At 35.8% G+C, this 24,703-nt stretch overlaps 2 protein-coding genes across 6 annotated transcripts in view; both read right to left on the reverse strand.

Moving 5' to 3' along the window:
- The window catches only part of phip (PHIP subunit of CUL4-Ring ligase complex), a 35,682-nt gene extending 23,070 nt beyond the window's left edge, over positions 1 to 12,612 (reverse strand). For 2 of the 3 annotated variants that reach the window (XM_079848830.1, XM_079848829.1), the window contains exons 1-10: positions 12,442 to 12,612; positions 12,272 to 12,330; positions 12,158 to 12,187; positions 11,947 to 12,006; positions 9,476 to 9,626; positions 8,603 to 8,701; positions 8,167 to 8,327; positions 2,364 to 2,585; positions 1,536 to 1,636; positions 1,152 to 1,222 (exon numbers count right to left, since the gene is read on the reverse strand). In XM_079848830.1, coding sequence (XP_079704956.1) covers positions 1,152 to 1,222; positions 1,536 to 1,636; positions 2,364 to 2,585; positions 8,167 to 8,327; positions 8,603 to 8,701; positions 9,476 to 9,626; positions 11,947 to 12,006; positions 12,158 to 12,187; positions 12,272 to 12,330; positions 12,442 to 12,481 — 994 coding nt within the window. In that variant the 5' untranslated portion in view covers positions 12,482 to 12,612. Of the gene's footprint in view, positions 1 to 1,151; positions 1,223 to 1,535; positions 1,637 to 2,363; positions 2,586 to 8,166; positions 8,328 to 8,602; positions 8,702 to 9,475; positions 9,627 to 11,379; positions 11,661 to 11,946; positions 12,007 to 12,157; positions 12,188 to 12,271; positions 12,331 to 12,441 lie in introns of those variants that run through there. The other variant, XM_079848831.1, reaches the window with a different exon arrangement.
- Positions 12,613 to 17,143: 4,531 nt separating this feature from the next.
- On the reverse strand, positions 17,144 to 23,717 carry hmgn3 (high mobility group nucleosomal binding domain 3; the record flags this gene model as incomplete). Of its 3 annotated transcripts, XM_079848408.1 has the most annotated exons (7): positions 23,473 to 23,646; positions 21,192 to 21,242; positions 21,061 to 21,090; positions 20,672 to 20,719; positions 20,276 to 20,383; positions 18,442 to 18,541; positions 17,144 to 17,836 (listed from the first exon to the last, which is right to left on the reverse strand). In XM_079848408.1, exons 1-7 carry the CDS (start codon positions 23,485 to 23,487, stop codon positions 17,829 to 17,831), a joined length of 360 nt encoding a protein of 119 aa, XP_079704534.1. In that variant the 5' UTR covers positions 23,488 to 23,646. The 3 variants fall into 3 exon arrangements, with proteins under 3 accessions (XP_079704534.1, XP_079704535.1, XP_079704533.1); XM_079848409.1 differs by lacking the exon at positions 18,442 to 18,541 and having other exon boundaries at positions 23,473 to 23,717; XM_079848407.1 differs by lacking the exon at positions 17,144 to 17,836 and having other exon boundaries at positions 18,428 to 18,541.
- Positions 23,718 to 24,703: the final 986 nt, after the last annotated feature.

The raw sequence follows: 24,703 nt of genomic DNA on the forward strand, positions 1-24,703 counted from the left end.
GAAATACCATTAAAAATCACTTAGCCTTACATAAATTACATCATAATAATCAATAACAGCATTGTGCATTCAAACCAGAAAAAAAATCCATCATTAACAAAAGCTTTGTCAGAATTTTCAAGCAGGCGCAATCTCGCAAATTTAAGCAATTACCACAATATGGCGTTAATGAACAAGAAACTCAAACAGATTCAGACTGTGTAATACCAAAGAAATGTAGAGGAAAGAACTAGAATCTGTGTGTGTGTGTGTGTGTCTTACTGGGTGAATGCCAGTACAGTGTTTCTTTTCTTCAGTAATGTGTATTTGAAGAGCTCCTGCAGTGCTTAACACTCTTTTTAAAAAGTCTGTGATATCTGTCTGACAACAGGATATTTATAGCCTCACTTTGCAGAAAATTGTTTAAGCTAAAACCATTCTCCGTCACTCTATAATCTGCTATCAGCTTTCAGAACAATGAAAACATGGGAATAGTCACTTAATATCACATTTCTATGTAAGCACACACATTCATATAATCATGGGCATGAGTCTTAAATATTATGGCTGTCAATCGACTACGATTTGTATTTGAATTACATGGTTTACAGGTCAAATAATCAAATCAACTGCAATTAATCAGACATATAAATATTTGATTACAAAGGCCCACAAATTAAGGTAATAATGGCAAACAAAAGCACTAAAAAAGCGACTTAGAAGTTAATCTTGTTTGTTTTATTTCCATATCACTGGCCTACTGTCCAGAGCAATACACTTAATCAAATTAGTCAATCTGTCCAATAAAGATTTAAGGGCTGTTCACACAGGACTGTGGATTTCATGACCAGCCCTAATCAATATTCATACATTTTATTCCATTTTCTATTTTATATAATATAAAAGATCACATCTGTATCATGTCATATGGTAAAGCAGTTGCACAAACTGGCAGATCCCATTAATCGGTGTCTATAAACTCCAAAAAGACCCAACAAAAAAATGAAGTGTCCCATTTCTGAACACATCAAGTTTTACTACAAGCTCAGTGTTAGAACAAAAGCATTTTGTCACATGGGTTCCCGATGGGAGAGGCTGTGAATGATAAAAAAATACCTAATAAAATGGGAGCAGGTAGAGGTGAGAAACGAGCTTTGACACTTCTGGCCTACCTGCACTAAAAGAGGAACAGATCATCTGCACGCCTGGTCTGGGCCGTTCAATGAATTTGCTGGGTCGCTGCCTGTACAAACATACAAAACACACAGAAACGTGATGAGTGCCAGAATATAGGCTCTTAGTGGTCTTATTAAAGGTGAAGAGTGTAATTTCTGTACCAAAAGGATTTGCAAAAACAGCATATTAAGCTGTGTTGAGAGAAAGTTTTAGCACTGAAAAATAAGACATTTCAGCTCTGTTCAAATGAAAATGACATGTTTCTCCTTTATATTAATTCAACTAAACAAAAATAGATTCAAATGATTGCTCTAAATGGCAAAGAAAACATTCCAAATCTTAAAACCCCACAGATGTGTGCAAGAATAAAGGAAACTCACCCAAATTTGAGCGTGCGTGCGTCCCACTGCCAGAAACAGATGGTGCCGTCAGCTCCAGTAGAGGATAGGAACCTCTTATTGCCACTGCATAGAGGAGAAAACTACACACACACAAACAGCTGAAACAGGTTTGCAACACATTAAACATGGTCTCTATGAGTGGCCGTGCAATTGTGCGTGACTATACCATACACTGCAAAACATATTTGTCAATTTAATGTATACCGTTCAAATGTTTCGGGACAGTATGATTTTGTTTTTAAGAAATTAATACTTTTATTCAGCAAGGATGCATTCAATTCTATCCATTAGTGATGTAAAGTAAAGACATTTTCACACCGGCATATAAAAACTATATTAAAAACCAAAAATGATCTTAACATTTCTCAATAATACTGCTTTTACTGTTCAAATAAATTAACTACTACTATTAAGGTACATTTTTTATAAAAAAGATATTTTTGCACCATAACATAATGCTTAGTTTATTTTCCCCATGTACTGTACATCCAATTGTGTTCTGCGACATCGGCTGGGAGAAAATGAATTTAAAGGTCCAAGTTTCCAGCCAAAGGGACTATGAATCACCATAATGGTATACACTAATCACCAATATTTACACTATTATCCTACAATGGTGTTCAATATGGTTGTCTTTTACAGTAATTTAGTGTATTACCACAGAAGAGGATCTAGACTAGAGTTGATTACACAGTAAAAATCCAAATAGGCTATTTTATTGTAGGAAAAATCACTGTTAAATCTGAAATAATTCTTTATACGGCTGAATTTGTCATGTGTGCCTGTGAGTGTAAATGTGTTGCACACCTGTAACGACGTGATGGATGCAGCGTGGCCCTCCAGTACCGCCAGCGGGGCGCAGGTCTGCAGGCACCACACTCTGATCATTTTATCACAGCTGCCGGCTGCCAGCAGGGTGTTCTCATAATTCACAGCCATGTCTGAAATCTCTGCCGCATGACCTCTCAGTGTCGCCAGCAAACGCCCGTTATCCGTCGCCCAGATCTTCACCAAACAGTCGTCTGAACCCTGAGGAAACACCACAAATGGTAACCCCTCAGACCCTGCTAAAGTCCTACGTCAGAATGACCTGCTTTACAGACTAGGCTAAGTCCTCTTCCCAAAGTTCTCATCAGAAAGTCCAGAAGAATTTAGTCAAGTGTTTTTCAAATGAAGTAACTCATGCAGAGATTCCAGCCAATTGTCTGAAGCTAAACCCACATCTAAGTATTGAAGTATTGAAGTATTGAGTCATTTAAAATGCACTTACTTAATACAATTAAATAGGCTCAGATAACAAGATTGGTCTGTGCCAAGAGAAGGAAATTACCTAAGAGTGAGTAACAACAATAACCAAAAACAAAGTTGATGTCACCTTAAAACAACCCATTGTTTTATGTATCTAAAACCACTTTGGAAACTTACCTAGCTCTAAGTCAGCATGAAATCAAAATGGACTCTCTATTTACTTAATTACATTAATTCATGTTTCTGTCTTATTGAGAACAATTCATCAGTGCATATTATTCCAAATAAATAACTTTCTTTTCCTACTTTAGATATATTAAGATTTCTGCAATAGGCTGGGCCTGTGGATAATGTCTTATTATTTGTTATGAAAAATATCTAATACTATTTATGCTTTTTATTAAAAAAAAGTTTAAAACAAAAACAATTGATTGTTGTTTTAAAAGTAACTGTTTTTTTCTTTCCTTCTGATCAATCCAGAATATTTATTAATTGTGCAGTATGTAGTGGGACAAGTTTGCGGTCGGTAAAATTATTTTTTTAAGAAATGTATACTACAGAATATATTCAGAAAGGCTGAATTAAATTGATCTAAAATTACATTAAAGACATTTATGTTGCAAAAAACTTCCTATTCATCAAAGAATCCTGAAAGAAAAACTGTATTATGCTTTCCCACAATAATATTAAGCAGCACAACTGTTTTCAACAGTGATAATAATAAATGTTTCTCAAGCACTAAATCAGCATTAGAATGATTTCTGAAGGATCATGTGACACTGAAGACTGAAGTAATGATACTGAAAATTCAGCTTTGAATGACAGGAATAAAATCTCTCTCTCTCTCGCTCTCTCTCTCTCTCTCTCAGCGCTATCCCCGCTCATTTGCAGGGTCCGCTTCACACACACATGATTTGGCACAGGTTTTCCATTGGATGCCCTTCCCATCACAGGAATAGACTACATTTGAAAATATATTCAAATAAACAAAAAAAAACCCAGTTATTTCAATTTTACAATATTACTTTTTTACTGTATTTTTGATTAAACAAATGCAGCCTTGATGAGCATAAGAGACTTCTTTTAAAAGCATTACAAATATTTTTGACCTCAAACTTTTGAATGGTATAGAAGACATTTATAATGTTTCTGCAGGAAGCATTGGGAAGATGTACACACTACATTATCCCAATGCTTCCTGCAGAAACATTAGAAATGTCTTCTAAAACAAATGTTACTATTCTTTACTAATAATACGTCTAGAGTCCAATGTGATTTTGTTCCAAGGTGAATCAAACATGCTTTTAACCTAAAAATGCAGCACTGTGGCATTGCATTTCCATGACAACAGGCAGAGGATCATAAAAAGCAAGTGCTGCTTACAGCAGTCTTTCAATCACAGCTTGATTGAAAGATGCTTTTTCCCCTCAGATAATCAGCTTGCCATTTACCTCCTCATTTTGTAAACTGAAATTTAACAACATGAAAATATCACTGTTGTTTCCAGAAACACTAGAATTAACTGCGATAACAACAGTTAATATGCAGGCCACACATGCATATCGAATTGAGCAAAGAAAAATGATCCCCAAGCCACACACACAGACGAACATTCCCGAAGATCTGTTAAACACAGACGGAATGCCAATGACACACTGGCTAATGGCTCAGGAATATGAAAGAGATGATTTTATTCGTGGCTCGCAGCCAAATCCACAAAAGAAACACTTTTCTTCAACATGCGCGCACAGACACGCCCCCCTACGCCGGGAGAAAAAGACCTATAGAAAGAAAAAAAAGAGGAGGAAATACACCGAGAGACCAAGATCGAAAGAGGAAAAGACAAAGAGAACAGGAGTAGGAGAGAGAGATAGAGGGAAAAGGGAGGGAGAGGCAGAAAGAGGGGGAGTAATCCTTGCTGTTCAGCCATTTTTGGAGCATTACAAACTTGCAGAGTAAAATGGAACCCAAGAGTGCACACTCAAAAACACACATCAGCAAAACACACACAAGCACGATCCTACGGGCCGCTTAAAACCAGAGCGCTGACAAATGTTAACAAAAGCTCACGCCACAGGCTGAAAGTGAGATAATGTCAGAGAAATGCCCCAATCAAAACACGTCCACTCACACACACACACACACACACACGGAACCTTTAACAAGTTTGTGGGCATGATGATGATGTCACAGAGCAACAGTATGCTTGCCCAGATGGAATATGAAAATGACCTTTGACCTCTACACTTATCCCAGAGTCAAAACATTATCTGTCCCTGTGAGCTCAGAAGGCTCACTGTCTAAAAATACCCTTTTAGTCACTAGGAAATTAAGACAGAGTTTCCAGTGAAGCACAACATTGAACAAAAGAATAGAACTACTCACAGAAAAGTCAACAAAGGGCCATAGAGCCGAGTCAGATTTATTAAGTACACTACTGTTCAAAAGGTTAGGGTCGGTCAGTTTTTTTTATGTTTTTGAAAGAAGTCTGTAATGCTTGCAGCAAGGCAGCATTTATCAGATTTTTATTACAAATATTATTACAATTTAAAATAACTTTTCTATTTTTTATATTTTAAAGGGTAAGGCAAACCTGAATTTTCAGCAGTCATAACTTCAGAAATCATTCTAAGGGTACGTTCAATGATGAACAATGTGCTAAAAACGGAAAAGTACTTCCTTTGCATTTTTCGCATACAGACGACATCATTGTCAAAACCATCCCTGTTCACACGGATCCGCAAAAACAACTAAAACTATGTATTATGCTGTCAGACGTCACTTTGTAAAGAAACACTACGCTTTGTAACACTAAACAAATGTATAATAGTAAATAATTATAAAAACAACAATATTTTTGGAAACCATGATTGATTAGAAAGTAACATTATTAATGTCTTTACTGCCACTTTTGATCATATTGCATCTTACTGACTCCAAAATTTACAAAATCTGTACAGATTTATCAAAAAGACCACAATACAAATCTGGGTGACATTTTATTTTAATGTGTTCATGTTACAGTGTAATTATACATTTAATTACTGAGTAATAGTAATAGTAATTAACTACATGAACTTTCTATAGGGTTAGGGTAAGATTAGGGTTTGTTGCATGTAATTATGCCTAATTTAATTATTACCATAGTAAATACATGTAACGTGTAACAAGAACACATTAAAATAAAGGGTAACACTTTATTTTACAGTGTCCTTGTTACATGTACTTACCATAGTAATAACAATAAATTATGCATAATTACATGCAACTAACCCTCAACTAAATCCTAATCCTACCCTAACCCTATAGTAAGTACATGTAGTTAATTAATATTACTCAGTCAGTACTTAAATATATAATTACACTGTAACAATGACACCTTAAAATAAAGTGTAACTAAATAGGTAAAGTGTTGCCCAAATCTGTATTTTTTTATTTAAACCTGTAAATAAAAGTCTCAAAAATGTAAAACAAATTATGTACACATTATGACGTAATATGAACATGAAATATTCTTCACTATTTCTAGGTCACTAATCAAAGTAAGCAAATTGTGACACCGATCATGTGAATTTTGGCACAGACAGACATTCAGATGTCCTTGCTTCCACAAGACGTTCTTTGAATCATCCTCAAATCATGCAAGAGAGAACATGATCATCATGTTTTACACAAACGAGTGGAGTTCATGTATCTTTAGTGCTGCTGTCATTAAAGTACAAAAAAAAAAGAAAACAAACCAAATACTAAAAGATTTTCACTCAAAACTGTTATTCTGATAAAAGAGCTGTAATTAAAAACTGTATTCGAAAATTTTAAATAGAATCCTTTTTACTAGTGGTCCCAAACTCTTTAAATCAAAACGCATAGAAAACACTTTGTGAACATGATGAATTACTCAGACACATCAAAACAGGCCAGAAATCAATAGAGCAACGTATTCATTTAAGCTTTTATCCAAAGCATAATGCCATGTAGAATAAGCAATGGCCCCTTTAATGGTCCAACAGAACAGTTCTTTTGACCCACTGTAACTACATACAGTGTAAACATATACAACCCTCTTACAGGCAAGTCCCAGCTCAACTCATAAAAGCATCACATGCTTTCAGAACCTCCAACCCACTCAGACATCTGGACCAAACAGCGATCAGATCCCTCCATTCAATAGGTCATTTGAGACCATTACGCTCATTTGGGGATTTAAAGCTCTTGACCTAAATTGTTTTATTATATGACACTTTAACAACACCCTAAAAAGTTTAGGGACAAGCCTTTAAATTCCACAATGGGAAGGCATACAGTTGTATGTATACAGTTTAATGAGGCATACCGTCTAATTAAAGCCACAAAGGCCGTCTAATTAAAGCCACAAAGGCTTCACTACTAAGTAGTTTAAATCTGCTATATTGTACTTGTCAGCATTTGTATGTTCTGACTGCTTAATCAATTCACTAAATTTATGTAGAATACATGAATATTTCTGAATTTATTTAAATATTAAAAATACTGAATATTAAATATGCTAAAAAGCAAAAGCATCCTGGTCATGGTACTTATTATAAGAGGGTAAATGCACGTTTACAGTATGGGATATATCGAATTGCCCTCCACACACACTATAAAGTAAACAAGGTTCCCACATATTTTTATTTCTTTCCTAGTCATTTGTGATCACTGGATAAGAATTTATTTTAAATATATATATATAAATATTTTATAGAGATTCTATATCAAATATAGAGCAACTTCTAGTCAATGAATAAAATATTAGCTGAGCATAGCTAGAAAAAATAATATTAATTCAATCAAATCTAGACCTGGATATCACAACTGTCAAATTGCCTGTTTTCCCACCAGGTGTCCTTGAGACTCCGGTATAAATAAAAACGTCCTATTTAATAGTGTTTTCAAACAAAAACTTGAAATCTTTTTCGAAAAGCTAATATTGAAGTCAAATCTTAAATCCATCCAATTAACACTCACAATAAATAAACCTGAACAATAAATTAATATGGCGTCTTTTCCCTGTGGTCAAACCTTTCAAATGCATTCCCAGATACACATGCGAGCGCACACACACACACAGTCTGACAGCACAAGAACATAACGGACAAATTAAAATTCCATAACCTGATGTAATACACTCCAGAATACTATACTCAAAAAGCAGCCAAGGGAAGGGCACACAACACGAATGTTCAGAAATATGTTCCTGAAACATACAGTGCTCTAAAAACCTGCACTATTCAGTTTTATAATTCATTCATAAATTTAAAAATATTTTTCATACTCATTACATTTTAAAAAAAAGATAAGCACATTCAAAAACAACAAAATGTCATAAAACCAGATGTCTTACTGTGAAGATGCGGCGACCGGTGCGGTCGAAGGTGACACAGTACACAGATGAAAGGTGGCCCAGAATTCTCTTGTGCATCTTCATATGTTGGTAAACAGCTGTAGGGACCAGCTGACCCAACCGATATGAGCCATTCAGCCTCCGACTGTACACTGTTTCCACTGTAGCACACAAGACATATCCAGCAAAACAACATGAGAGCAAATACACTATATTTGAATCTACAGCATCCAAAGCAAATTCTTGCTTCAAATGGTCAAAATGGTCCACATTTTTCTAAATTTCTAAAACACATATGTACCAAAGACTTTATTTTAAATATATATATATATTTTAACCAATACAAAACAGTTTTAAGAAAAGTCTAAGGATTTAGATGAATGTTGTTTCTTCCACTGGAATACATTAACATAGCAACCAATAAGAGGCGACTTACCAATATTGGGCGGGCTTCCATAGATGACTGGCGGCTCCGGTGGCCTGCCACAGTGCAGGGCTGCGAGGGCCGACCCCTTCCATACCACGTGCTTACAACCTGCCAACAAACACGTGGGACTGTCATTAAATATACACTGTAGAAGTGATTGAATCCCTAGGCACACATACACAAACTGGGATTGATGTAAAACACAGATATCCACTGCAAAAAAAAAAAAAATGGATTATACATTTTTGTTTTATTTCTTGGATGGGCACTAGCAATATTCTTGATAATGTTATAGGAAGTTTTGGTAACACTTTATTTTAATGTGTCCTTCCTTGTTACACGTATTTACTTTAGTAGTATAAATTATGCATAATTGCATGCAATTAAACCTAAACCAAACCCTGATCCTACCCTAACCCTATAGTAATATTACTCAGTACTTACATGTATAATTACACTGCAACATGGATACATTAAAATAAAGTGTAACCCAAGTTAATTGCTGTGAAATCTATTTTATTTTGAAGGCAGCATTACGGAGGAAAATCCCACCACTATTGATCAATTATCATTTCTCTTTCTTTTGCATACACATCGGATGCAATAGTGAGATGCCATTTGTAAATATTAAAAAGATTTCTAGATAAATCCTTTATAATGAATCTTCTGAATTTGAAAGTGTTTCCCCATCTTCAACTTTTTCATTCAAAAAACAGTAGCACTCAAAATACACATCTGATCTTATGTTGCTTTACAGTTATGGGGTAAGTAAAAAATAAATTTAAAAATCTGTTGTTTGTTATGCTTAACTTGGCTGTTAACTGGTTGATTTTCTTATCATAAAAATGAATGATGATTCAATCTTCAAACAGAAAGACTCACTCTTGTTTGTACGTAGCACTGACTGTCGTCCAGCTCCCAGCAGTGAGTTGACTCCAGGTACGCTGGCTGGCACTTCCCTCTCTAAAAGAGGGCTCACTCGCTCACACAACTGCAACAGGTGATCTGAAGAAACGTGCCTGTACAATTTGACCTATACACACAATCACAAACATGTATTAGGGAAAATGGATCTGTTTAATACACCTAACTATATTGTTTCATATAATGTTTAATACGTTAAATTATTGTGTTGCAATAGTGTATGCATAGAGATTTAAACAAAAAAGTAGAAAATAAAAAAGCAAACATGTTTTTGTGCGAATATAAATGCAATTTTTTTTTTTTTTTTGCAACCTGGCAAATAATTTACAGTCTTAACATTACTATACATAAATACAATTACAATTATATCATTAAATCATTACATTTGAATATTGTAGTAAAAAAATTTCATCAAAGGATGTAATGTGAAGGCTTTAATTAAAAATGATCAGTATCACCATGAAATAATTTCATATAATGAACGTGTACTAAAAATAATTAGATAATAAAATAAAAGTATATATTTAAATACAGCCATTTAACAGACATTGGCAATGTACGCAAACCGTCCACATAATAGCATAATAAAAAAACCTTTAGAGGATTATAGACGACACTTCGTTTCAAACCAATACATTTTTGCAAAGCTTTTTTATTATCTGTCCATATTCTCCCTAGAGATGAATCTAATCTACAGAGTAAAATGTGCGTCCCCCAGCGCAACGCGTCAGTACGGGCATCTTTTATCAAGCCTGTTCAGCAGATCCAGCTTCCAACTGCAGGCCAGTAATTAATGTGGCTTTAATTGCATTTAGCGTCATCCTATTGGTCGAAACATGCACACAAACACGCGCGCGCACACACACCGCTAAGCTAATGATTTTATAAATAAGGCCATGTTTAACAGTGAGTGAATCAGGGTAAATGAATTAAAAACATTAATTATACAATTAAAATCAGTATTTAACAATGGCATCATCTAAACATAGCTTTCAGTTGTTGATGAATTATCCCTAATTACTATTATTACATTACATGTAAAATATTAATTAACAAAAATTTAAATGATTACATTAATAAACACTTTAGAAAAAAATGTAAATTGTTACTACAATTATTTGAATGTACATTTTATTTTAAAATGCGTGTATTTATTTAATAAATATGAAAATATTATTTATTTATATGCAATGTTGTTATTATCATCATTATTTAATTAATCTTATGAATAATGGTAATTAATGCAGATTGCATAGCTCATTAACATATTGATCGAGGGACTCGAGACCTGACATAAAAAAAAAATTTAATTGACAGCGCCAACATCAGGCGGTGAAGCCTCGTGTCCGTTATTCCTACCCACAATCTGCAGGCACGGGCTTTAACATCTTCACACACGGTAATGAAATCATCCACGAACGATCACACACAAACGCTAACACACACGCATTCACTCAATATAATACGGGGATCTAGTGGCGTAACGGCGCGCGAGATCATCCGCGAGACAATCGCGAATACAATATAACAGATTATCGCTACAATGTGTGCGAATTTCAGCGTGGACAAGAGACGACAGAGATACAACGGTAACAGCCTGTATGATCAACAAGACTGTCGAGTCTTTTAGTTACGCAACTGATATATAGTGGGGGTTGGCCATCACAGGGGCTGGATCAAAACACACTAAGTTTTAAAATCAAGATATTTCTGTATCTCTCACTTCGAATGCGGAATCAAATCGTCTTCCCGAGTGATATATCCACACGAGGAATAGCGAGCTACTGAAAAATGCAAATAGTCCGATTAATAATTTATTTACCTTTCTAAATATCGTAATTAATAAATTAATCAATACGTACTCATTTCGATGTACCTCTCGTTTGTATTATCGGCCTCAAGTCTCACAGCACTGTTCAAAAAGAATTTCCTCCGAAAAAAAAGAAGCATTGTCAGGGCAACTTAAAAGTCCCATTACCCTCCTAAGATCCTCTAGGGCTCCGGCTCTGATGTCCCCTGCTCCAAAAGCTTAGTTTAAGTGTAATAAACTAAGGTAAAAGGAGTGTTTTACCCTGACTTGTTGTGTTAGATGGAGCAGTGCGCCTCCATCCCGCCCCGCTTTCAGTCTCTGCGCACTGGTCCCTCCTCCCTCCGCTCCCTTCCCCTTATAGCACCACATTCATGACGTCTCTTTATTTCTACATCGAATTTAACATCTATTTACACCTTGTGCACACCTCTGTGTCCAAACTCACATCCCTGAGGTCAGGCCAGGTTCTGGGTTCATCCGAAGGCAGTCCTTTCTAACCCTGAGGTTGGTTTTTCCCCGTGTGTTCGGGTTAAGTTTTTTCCTGATTTAAAATTGCGGGAAATTCAATTTCTTATTTTGCTCTCTAAAAAGTTTTCTCTCTGTTATAGGGATCCCTTACCAAATTTTCGTAACTCCCTGGGTGTTCTTTGCCAGTCCAGTCAATCCTTTTGGGTAACAGCTGTAATTGGAAAATGGTGTTAAATGGGTTTGGGTAAATTCTAAGGGGTCAGGTTTGTGTTTTTAAAGCATAAAAATGAAATCTGCGTTAAATTAGCAGCCTAAAGTGCAGCGCAGTGAGATGCGACGCGAGTAAGGCTCGCGCTGCTTACCTCCTTCTCCTGAACCTCCCGTATCAAGGTCTGAAAAAAGCACAAAAATAGCAAATTACCGTTCAATCTTCTCCAGACATGTCGTTTACAATCCTATTTTACAAAATCACCCACCTCTGCCGCGTCCTGACAAGGTCCAGCTTCTAAAAATCGGGCTATTAGGAAGTACAGTTCTGCGAGATGGGGGAGAATGAGCTACATTAGCTTTCAAGAAGGACGTGGTGGGAAAGGCAGATGTATATAAAAATACTCCAGCGTCACCTTTCTCAATCCCTTTTACTCACCGGATTTCAACTGCGCGACGTGTTTACGCTCAGCAGCCATGTTTAGGGTTGTTTTGGGGGTGAAGGAGAAGGTGTGTGTGGCCGTTCTGGGAAGCGGGTATCGCTAGGCTGCCCTATAGTTGTCAGTGTTTGTTCACCAGGAAGAGCTGCGCCTCCATTCACCCAACACACACGGAAAGCAGATCCGGTACGTCGCTCTAAGCCTTCCGCGCTCGCGCAAAATAGTCCCCTCTTAGGCACAACGTGTATGCGGACAAAATTCTCGAGCACGGGGCGTTTGGGATTGACAAGAAACGATGTTTCTAAAACATGCAGTTTAATGCACCTTAAGGATGTTCGTTAATATTTTGGGTTTCAGTTTTCGCTCCACACCCCCCTCCTCTCTCTGTAAAGCACAACCCCTTTGCGCAGGAATACACGAGTAGAGTCTAGTACGAACGCGCAGGACTGTGCTGTCAGGGAGGCTGTGATGCTAACGCTGAAGGGGGAAAAGAAGGCAATGGTGCCTCATTTTATGCAAAAACTTAACTATTTATTCGGGCTACTGCTATCTGTTTGCTAAATCCCGGACCCTGAGCTTTAATGGCGCCTCTTTTTCCTCGGTCTGTCGACCTTGCGGGCAGCGAAGCTCGGATCTCACACCATGTTTCTCCCACAACAGCATACTGAAGCTTATCAAACACCCGAATATAACCACCGTATTTGTGTGGTCGTGAGGTGTATAAAAGTCTATTCATTTAAATCATAAACCAGACTTATTTCAAGGAACCCACCCCCTCTCTTGGTTGTGATTTGGATCGGGAAGTCCTCCATTTCTTTCCCAAAAGCGAGCGGGCAGTAAAATGGGGGAAGGGTAGTAAACAGGGAGAATGTAATGAATTAAACCTTGTGAGTTACAGGAATCCAGTGACTAATGGCAACGCCAGACAAATAGGACATTGGTGATTTTATTTATGTATCTATGTCACTCACACATATCTATTTTAAAGAAACAACATGCAGATTGTGTGCCCATGTTTAGTTAAAGATTGTGTAAAACAGTTAAATTGTGCAAAATATTTTCATATACTTCTGTCCATAACATTGTAGGCTACTCATTACATACAAGTATTGTGCATATTTCTTCTTTCGTTTTTATCTGAATGGTAATTAAGCAATTGGTAGCATAAGGAGTGAGGATGTTGACTTTAAATGAGCCAGTTTAAGTTTTATGAAGTCTCATCCTACGGCCTTAATAATTACATAAGTAAACTAGTATAAGTATACTCAAGCACAGAAGGTTAGAACTCAACAGGCATTTTTAATGTTGTATGACTGCCTCCTAAATCAGTTTACTTAATTATTAATTAACACTTGTTTTACTATTAGTTTACTTGGTCACACTTTAGATTGGGGTCCAATTACTATGACTTTTGCCTTAATAAACACCTAATTACTGCTTATTAATAGTTAGTAAGGTAGTTGTTATGTTTAGGTATTGGGTAGGAATGTAGAATAAGGTCATGCAGAATAAGGCATTAATATGTGCTTCATAAGTACTGATAAACAGCAAATATCCTTGTACTGTGCATGATAAGCAACAGTTAATAGTGAGAAGTGGACCCTAAACTAAAGTGTTACCGTTTACGTTATGGTCTGAACAATCTAAATACTAATATTTACTTTTCTTTTTTTTTTTTTTTTTTGCAGGGTTGGTCTATAGACTTATAATAAAATAAGCATGTGTTTTTGTGTTTCTGTGTACAGTGACATTACCATTAGAACCACAAAGAGACATTTACTGCAGTTTCTTGTTTTAAGACAATGTGAGGCATTACACAAGTGTTTGAGGTTTGTCTTTTCTGTTTCTCTCTGAGCTAAAAAGGTGACTTTGATACAATCTTTGACTTTGTTTTTAAGGATGAGGTAAATTGTTAAGTGCCCTTGCTAGGAAAACCCTTAGTTCAACAGTTAGTCCTAACTGCATTAAATGATGTAACACTTGCTAAACTACTGACACTAAGAGTAAACATGTTGGAGAAAAGCATTCAGATACCCGAGAAGTACATGAATATAGCAGCTTTGGCTTCGAGGCTACTTAAGCAAAACTGATGCAACTTATCACACTTTTGAGAAACGGTGGTGATCTGGTGAAGTGGCTGAGTAGGCAAAAAACTTCATAAGTAGGTTCAGACAAAAGCAAAAATACACTGAAAGAATGTCTAACTTTGTTTAAGAATACTAAAAATAAAAATATTAAACACCTTCTTAAAATATATTGTATTAAAAATAATACATTTGAAGAACACTGTTATTTTATGATCAGTGGCGTGCAGTATTTCTTCTTGCCACTGGAGGTCAGGACTAACATTTCAGATGAAGAGTTCAGGGGCCAAACATGGGTCAAAGGTTGGAAGGGTAAATTAATCCAGTTGGAGTTTTTGCCTCCTTGGATCTTTCTAGATTCATCTGAACCTTCCAGATTGTAATACTTTCACATAATAATAATTACGGACAAAAAGATTTCTGAAAGAGTAACCTCTTAGTAAAAAAAAAAAAGGATACAATTGGCCTTATAAAAAATATTAAAAGTGAGGGATGCAACTCCTGAATTATGGGTAAAATGTATGTATTTGATATATAATGTATATTGATAATAATGCATCAACAACATATGTATTATAAACTGAATCATATAATTAAGGCCAGATTTTTGTCCAGTTTTGATATAGAGTTAGTGACATTTTGGACTCAATTGCATGAGAGTTTTCATGGCATTTATTTGAACTTATGCAATGTAGAAAATAATAATGTGATCAGTTTCCTGTCTAATTTTAATCAGACCTCATTTGGACTTATATTCAATACTAAATAACTGTTTTAATATATATTTGTGTTCATGTGCTTGCTTTCTAAAGGCATCCTTATCACAAATAAGCAACAATAAATCTATGAAAATGCCAAACATTCCTGACAAGTGTATAGATCCTCGGGGGGAATAAAATATCAATTTGAGAGAAAGAAGCACTTTCATTTCTACATTTCAGAAACATGTTGCTTGTGTGAGACCATTAAGTTTTATTACTATATGGGGCTTTTTATCTATTGGCTGGGCCTGCAGAAAGACAGAAGGCCAGACCAACGAGGGTTGTCAGTCCGTTCATTTCCTCTCCTCCGTTCCTGCCTCCCCGCGGCATTGCTGACCTTTCACTTTCTGACATCAGCAGTTGTATTTAGTGAGTGTGTTTGTGTGTGTTTAGGGTCACATGTGTCTGTGTATAAAGAACTACACTGAAAGGCTTTTGTAGCTTTGGACTAAACACCCTGGACCCTCAAGAGTTTTCCACAAAGTTAACTCTCTATGGTACAGTGTTGTCATTTTTTTTCTTCACTTACTCCCTATTCGGAAAACTACAAATTGCATTGTTGGAATTAAAAGTACGGTCTTTAAATAAATCAATAATATGCTGTATTAAGTCAATCTAGAGTTATCTCTAAACTCTCTAAGAGGAAAACATGAAGTGCTCTACATCTATACGTTTTTGTTCACAGATGTTTATCAAATATAATTTTACAATAAATTGAGGAAACATTAACCACAATGGATGGCAATAGATGGATGACAATTCTGCATTTTTTTAATAGATAGTGTCATCAGTTGTTACTGAAATTAGTTTATCTAAGTAATATAATTGCGTTTATGCATAAATAACACAATTATGATTTCATTAATACACAGAAAATCCAACTAAGGGTGAGCTATGCCTTTATATTAAAGGATAAATTATAAGGTTTCATTAAATTCTAATTTCAAATGTAGAATTATATCAGTTTATGAAAGACACATTGGTACTAGTTTTTGACCATTTTTCATTGTTGTACCAATTTTTTATTTTCTTACATATTTATTATTTTATTTAATATGCATGTATATTCTTCCCCCAAATCTATGTATATAGATTGCATTTCAGTATCATCATGTGTATCATAGAGGGTTAAAATGTATACCAACACTAAAGGCCCATTCACACCAAGGACGATAACTATAACGACAATATAGTTCTAAAAATCATTCGAAATATAAAACACCACACCACAACTAACAGAACAGTTCGAATCACTTTCAGAACGATTTTTTTTCCCCAGCTCATGAACGATTAAATCATTGCCAGCCAATCAGAATCCATCAAAATTTTAAGCGCTAGAACATTTTAAATGCTAGATGTCATAACTGCCGTGCACGCTCAGAATAAACAGAATGATATTGTCGCTAATATAGTTATCGTTCTTGGTGTGAACAGGCCTTAAAGGGATAGTTCACCCAAAAATGAAAATTCTGTCATCATTTACTCACCCTCAAGTTGTTCCAAACCTGTATGAGTTTCTTTCTTCTGTTGAACACAAAAGAAGATATTTTGAAGAATATGGGCAAACCAAATAGTTGATGGACCCCATTGACTTCCATAGTATAGAGAAAAAAAATGGAAGTCAATGGGGTCCATCAACTGTTTGGCTTCCGCCATTCTTCAAAATATCTTCTTTTACGTTAATAGTAAATAAATTCATACCGGTTTGGAACAGCTTGAGGGTGAGTAAATGATGACAATTTTCATTTTTGGGTGAACTATCCCTTTAAGGCTGCTTTGAACTTTTCTATCTGTGAGAATAACGACAAACCAGTACTTGCGGAGCATTCAAAAAACAACCAGTAACAAGCACACAAGTCTATTGACCGTTTATTCATCTTTTATTTGAAAACATTTTACAGAGAGTATCTCAAACCAGTTTTGTGGACTTTTACATTTGTCAAGAGATTCAGTTCTTGTAGAGTTTTCCTAACCTTCTAGCACAAAGCACCACTTGTTTATTGCTATGGATATCTGCCACTGTTAAGGGTCATGTTTAATTCAGCAATTTTAAAAGAACTCACTTGAATCTTAAAATGCTACAAAGGAGATTAAAAAAAGGCGAAGGGTTACAACTCAAATCTCTCGTCCCTATTTACTCCCTCTCTTTTTTGAGATATTCAACCAATTAAATAAGACTCAAAGACAATACACACCAAAGACCTTAGTAACCAAATACATGGAGCTAAGGCTATGCACTCTGGTGGCAAAAGATGAACCGGAAGTGGCTGAATTTGGCAGGCGAGCTGCTGGTGAAATATTCAAGAATAATTGTTGCTTTTCCTTGAAATGAATCTATCCTTCTGTCGGATGAAAGAGAAGGAGACGGGTACGGTGCTTCAGCGGGGAGTGTGAGTCAACTTTTAGCTAAGGAAATCTAGTACGATAAGTCTAAAAAAAGTTTGCATTTTACAAAATACTCAATAGGAATAAAAAATGTTCTTTGTTATTCCAGAAAACAACTTCAATCACTCTTTCTCGTCAGCCTCGGTATCGGCCGTCTCAGTTTCCTACACAGGGGGGAAAAAGCACAAAAGAAAAAAGTCAATTACTTCTTAAATGTAGAGGACAGAGTATTGATATGATTTATTTCGTTTTTCTAAACTGTTAGATTATGTTATGAGAAGTCAGACAGACGCAACCAAAACCACTCGGTTAGTACGAGTAAGCCCACGTACAGATGATGACCAATTTACCTCAAATTTGGAAATCATGATGATTTATTAAACGTAACATCCTTTATAATATGTATCAGGACCAAACAGATTGCAGAGTGCATTTATATCATTACATGTATTTAAAAAAAAAAAGTTGATATACTAATCAATGTGTTTATCTGCCCCATTAATATTCAGAAAATCGATTATTTTTACAAAACATTTTTTGTACCGTCTGGTGAAGATAGTGGCTCTAAAATAACACTTCAAAATCTTTTAGATGCGAATCATAATATCAAAATTATGTCATATGTAATGAACATTCTGTTTACCTTGGTTACCAATCATTAACAATGTTATTAATGATTTTTTTGTATAGTCTAACAAAGAGACACAAATAAATCTAGACTGTACAGCGACGAGCACACAAACACACTGCACTCTTCAAACTCTCGTACCCTTTACTCTAACACTCTCGCTCTGCCCTCGGATGGACAGGAAGGAGGGGGCGGAACTTCTCCATGATGACACACTGACAGATGAGCGTGAGACACAGATCTGTGTGTGTGTGTGTGTGTGTGTGTGAGGGCACATGCAGGTGTTTGAGAAGCCATGGGAAGGGATACAGGATAAGACCATTAGATATTGGTCAGTATAAAGTAATCCATGTTAGTACAGAGCACTGAACAATAAATTGTCATGTTTCCCTAATCATTTTGTCACAAGAGGATTAGAAAAGCAAGTTATACAAATTATATTAAGATGGAGATACACTGATCGTGACTATCCAACGAAATCGGCCATTATCTAAAGATCTAAGATTCATGATTAAGATTATAAGATGGTTTACAGTAGTTCATTTGGCACAACAACATATAAATATAACAAAGAATATTATCCTTAAGTTGTATTATTTTTTAAAGCAGTATTATACCCGTTTGTCACCGTCAGCCCTTCTAAACTTTACATGATGCCACCAATTCACACCCAGTCATTTTAGAACAAACCATCCAGAATCCACCACAACATGTCTGTAACTAGGTCATTCTTTCCCACCTCACATGTCTGCTCTTTCATTCTTGCTCACACAACAAATGTTCTAAGAAAACATTTTTCGTGTCCTGGAGGGCAATTTGAGTAATCTCAGAGCGTTTTGAGGGAGGGGAGACAGCTCTCGTGACAAAATGCATGCAAAATGTACCTTTTCCAAGGCCTGAGCTCAGTTTAGCAACTTGATGTGCGTTATGCAATAATAAATGACCAATGTATAAAAATAAAAAGTAGACATATACACTACTGTTCAAATTTTGGGGTCAGCCATATATATATTTTTTTTAATTAATACTTTTATTCAGAAAGGATTCATTAAATTGGTTAAAAAAGGGACAGTAAAGACATTTAAAATGTCACAAAAGAAAAACAAATGCTGTTCTTTTGAACTTTATATTCATCAAAGAATCCTGAAAAAAAAGTATTTATACAAAAATATTTAGTAGCACAACTGTTTTCAACATGAATAAGAATTAAGAATTTTTTGAGCATCAAATCAGCTTATTAGAATGATTTCTGAAGGATCATGTGACACTGAAGACTCGAGTAATGATGCTGAAAATTCAGCTTTGCATCACAGGAATAAATTACTTTTTGCAATTATTAAAAAAAAAAAAAAAAACATTTATTTAAAATTTTTATATTTCACAATATTGTTTGATCAAATAAATGCACCCTTGGTGAGCATAAGAGACTTAAATGGATAGTTCACCCCAAAATGAACATTTTGTCATCACTTACTCGCCCTCATGTTGTTCCAAACCTGTACGAGTTTCTTTCTTCTGTTGAACACAAAAGACGATATTTTAAAGAATGTTGGCAATCAAACAGTTGATGGTAGCCACTGACTTTTATTGTAGGAAGATAAATACTATGGAAGTCAATGGCTACCGTCAACTGTCTGGTTATCAATATTCTTCAAAATATCTTCTTTTGTGTTCAACAGAAACTCATACAGGTTTGGTACAACATGAGGGTCACGGTGAGTAAATAATGACAAAATTTAAATTTTTGTGTGAACTATCCCTTTAAAAAACATTGAAAAATCTTACCAACCCCAAACTTTTGAACGGTAGTGTATATATAAGTAGGTTTTTATGGGTAAAGTATCATTATGATTATACTTTATTTGTGCTCTTCAATGAGCCATCTCACATTTTTTCCTCTATTAAGATGACATAGATAAGTACTGAAAATGCTAGACAATGGCATTAGCAAAAAAAAAAAAAAGAGTTAGCCCACCTCCTCTGGCTTGGTCTCTCCATTTGCAGTGGGCGCAGATTCTTTCTCCTCTTTCTTTCCTTTGGCTCCGCCCTTCTTCTCCTTTACCGCTTTGTCATTGGATGGCTTCTGTGCATAGAACACAAATGGAACAACAAATTAAACAATTGTGTACCAAACCATTTTTAATTGCTCCAAAACACACCGGCCAGATCACACCAGCTCTCTCTACTACAAAAATGCAACAAAATCATCCATAACTGTCCATACAATACACAAACTCCACCTAATGTGCAAAATACTTTCATATATGGAGGAAAGAAATTAACCACAATGCAAAGCACATGCAAAAAACATGCTAAAAATGTAAAATGCCACAAAGATGGAGATAGATAGTGAGAAAGAGAGAGCTGTTACCTTGGCAGCTGGTTTTTTGGCCTTTGGTTCAGGTTTAGGAGCTGGTTTCTGAGGGTTGAAAAAAGACAACAGGATGAAGGAAGTTAAAAACACTGTCATAACAGACAACGCAAAGGCCACAATGAGTGGTAAATTATATTCTGACACAATAATATAGAAGTTTAAGAACAATTTCAATTCAACTAGACCAATCTAAACGGTCTAAGTGGATAATACAATGTAATAATACTAATCCATGCGTTTGTAGTCCAGGATACCCAGAGGGCATGTGATAGCACTATAGGTTTATGACAAACCCGTTCCCAAGACTGGTTTCTAGTGCTCACTAACCCTTATAGGGAATATGCAAATGACATCTGGGCATATGGAAAGAGAGCATAAACACTTACTGAGGAAAGACGCTCTGACCTCCGAGTGGGCTATAAGATGGAAAAACGTTATTTTGATGTACATAAAATATGATTTTTACATCTGTGCTGTTAGCAGTTTTACATTTGAAAAAGAAATACATTTTAATTACCTCATGCTTAGTAACTTTGGTGGCGTCTTTTGCCTCCGCTCCCTCGGGTGACTGCATAGACACAACGAACATGCACAATTTGTACATACGGACATTTCTTCACATAAATACATTTTGTATTGTGTGTGACAGGTACAGATTGAATACGATTTAAAAAAATATTTCTGAGATAAAGTACTTAGAGGACATGTCACTATTTAGATGCCGACAGGTTATCTTTTACTGATAAAGTGACACTTGCAAAGAGCAGCTAATTCATCTCAGTTCACACATAATGTTCACCATAAGTAGCTTTTGCTTGTCAGACTTCATTATAATCAGATACACAGGCCTATGGTGTATATAGTAATTTATCTCTGGTACTTTGACTACTTGTTTACTCGTTCTCTGGGCACAATTTAATATGCCACATCTACACACTCTAATAAACTGGATGCCAATTTAGATCTGTGTATAATGCATTTTATAGTATACACAATGTATGTAAATGGGAAAGCCTGAAAAGTTTTTGAAGCACTTTCCAGAAATTGGTATTTTATTTAATTCTTAAAAAAAAAAAAAATAGATACACACATTTCATGTTTTATTGTTGTTAGAACTATTATGTTAGAAACATTATTTAACAAAGTAGCTTGACTTCCGAGGTCTAGACTTTTCTCTGTATCCAACAGTTACAATCATACAATGTTGTTTTGACATAACCTGTTGATATTCAATTCATTGTGAGTGTATTATAATGACCAAAAACATACTATTTATTCATGTTCTAAATTTTAGCTGCAATACTGCTACACACAATCTTGCAAAAACACGAAGAAAAAAAAAGGTAACATTTATAGCACGGCAGAAAAACATTTAAATATCATTCAATTTTTACACAAACTTTAGTGTTTGCTGCAATTGTCAAGTTTAATCATTACTCAATCATTGTTACTTAACAAATTAATAAATAAAGGAACATTATTTATACTTATAAAATTATTACACAGCAACTACAGGCCAACATTTTGTCCCTAATAAGATAACCAATAATAAGGGGCAGATGAATTGACACCTTTTTTTCCATTTGAATACATTTCAACTTTCTATTTAGTTTATTTAACGTTTATAAATAGGAAAAAAAACTAAATCAACACGAATCATGTTATTAAACTAATAATAGTATAAGCTAAATAGAAATTTGACATTCTGTGGTTGAACATTTTTCTGAAAAACAGGCACCTCATTTCATTAACACTGACCATTCGTTGAAAAAGCAGCACTTAATTTATTAGTATTATTATTACTTTTTTTGCTTTGAGAAGTTTTGGAGCCTATTCTTGGAAAGTGTCCATTGTTTAGCCTCACTAATTGAAGAGAGACACTCCCCCTAGAGAAACTCCCGCTTCATTGCCTCCATCATGAACATATCTGGCTGATACAACACGGTCATAATTTCAATTATTTTTTTAATTTTTGATTACCACAAACTTGTGGGGGGGTGGGGGGTGTTAAACCCCCACATTGTTAGGCATTAGTCGACGCCCCCCGCTGATGTGGGATAGTGAAGCTCGGTGGACTTCGGATAATTGTCGATATAGCATCATTAGACGTGCAAACGTGCTTTTATATTAATACTATTTTTATTTGGTAGTTTTATCGTATGAAGTCCACAGTTTAGCACAGTTTCGTTTTGTCTCCCGTCATAATCGCCTCTTAAAATGAGAGAAAGAGTTGAGTGTGACTGACAGAGCGCTTTGTTACATACGGGTCTGCCGCTCCGCAATGGGGGTGGAGGAAGAGCCTGTCGGTTCAAACATGGCTATGCAAAAATAATGGGGGACCTCTATCGATCGACGAAAGTGAGCTAATAAAAAAACGAACATCTTAAAATGGAGGTTAGCGAGTATCAGACGCATTCGAGCAGAGCTCTCGGTTTCGAGTCTAGCCGAGGGCGACTGAAGCATCACCGCAAAGTGACATTCAGTACAAGTGCGCACGGAGTGGCAAATTCACTGCGAAAGAGACATCGGGTTATTAAACCGCCAACTATCATGGAGGAAATCAGCAAGTGACGAGGATCGAATGCAAAGATGATCGAACGTTCCATTGCCTTTGCAGGATTCCATAATCCAACCCGCGGATTAGGATAGAACGCTTTAAAAACTTGATCCTCGTCTTTACCTGCTCGGCGTTGTGTTCGTTCTCATCGTTAAAACGCGAGCCGCTATTTCTTAAAAAAAAAAAAAAAAGAGGGAAAATCGAGGATATGTTAGGAAATTATAAATATAAACTGACTTACCTTCCTCTTGGGCATTTTTTCAAATTTTCCTGTCACTTGCCTTTATTAAATTAGAAAAGCAGGTATGGACCTGTGAGATGAGGGAATGAGTTTAACTACCACCGAATACAGGATCAATATCTAAAACACCTCTGGTAATAACATGTTAATATTATGCAGACCTCAGACTCTACCCTCGCCTTTGTCCATTGGTCAGTTCAGTCCACACTTAACCGCCATTCCTCAAAGCGATTGGTCTGCGAAGCAAATATGTTAATATAACGCCCTCAGATATTGGTTTGAATTGAGGAAAGCTCTTCAGCCTGTCAAGCTCATTGGTTACGCGCTCTCTGTATGCAAATTAGAGCGCTTTGTATTGGATGGCTTTAAAGGTCTGCGTGAGGGGGGATAAAGTGACGACAAACCAATCCACGCTTGACACCACACGCTCGGCTTTATGGGAAACGTATGCGAGGCCTCTAAATAAAATGTATGCGTACACTGAAAAAGAAAAATGGTGTCCATACTAAATAACTAAAAAACGTAGCGAATAACAGAATAACATTTACTTACTTCATTTATTTTTATTTATTATCCTCTACTGTAGTATCACACCAGTTAAATAAGCATGAATGGATAAGAAACGCGAATCTGTAACATTACAATCTAAAGTGCATTATGAGGCACAAACAAATCTCACAGAAAGGTCACAGACCAGGTCACATTTCACCCCAAAATCAAAAACCACCTTTATGATACTAAAATTATTAAAAGGTTTAATTATGGATGAAATGTGACCTAGACATTTTCCTATTTTCTTGACCGGTTTCATCAGATGCATGCTATAAACCTATAACAGATTAATTATTGATATAACCGATTCACATGTGACCGTCATGTGATTTCAAGGTTAAATGCATAGAACCATTCGCCCCACAAGCACAATAGCATCCCTCCACAATGACCTCACAATGGCCACATCTCTGCCATGACCTTACAATGGATGACATTCTATGGTAAGTTCACAATAGTTAACATTCTACCATGCTTCACAACACACATGTATCTCTGGAAGCATGCAGCACTCAAGAGAAGACAATCAGAGATTTCCTGTTAATGATAGAGGTTGTGCATGTGTCAAGCATACATTTCTAGGCCACGCATGGATCTGATTCTGGAGATCACTCCGTACACAATGCCATGTGCTGACAAATGGTCTTGCATATTCCAGTGTGTATGATGTTTTTGACAT

The sequence above is a fragment of the Squalius cephalus genome, assembly GCF_949319135.1.
Source record: "Squalius cephalus genome assembly, chromosome: 18".
Lineage (NCBI taxonomy): Eukaryota > Metazoa > Chordata > Actinopteri > Cypriniformes > Leuciscidae > Squalius > Squalius cephalus.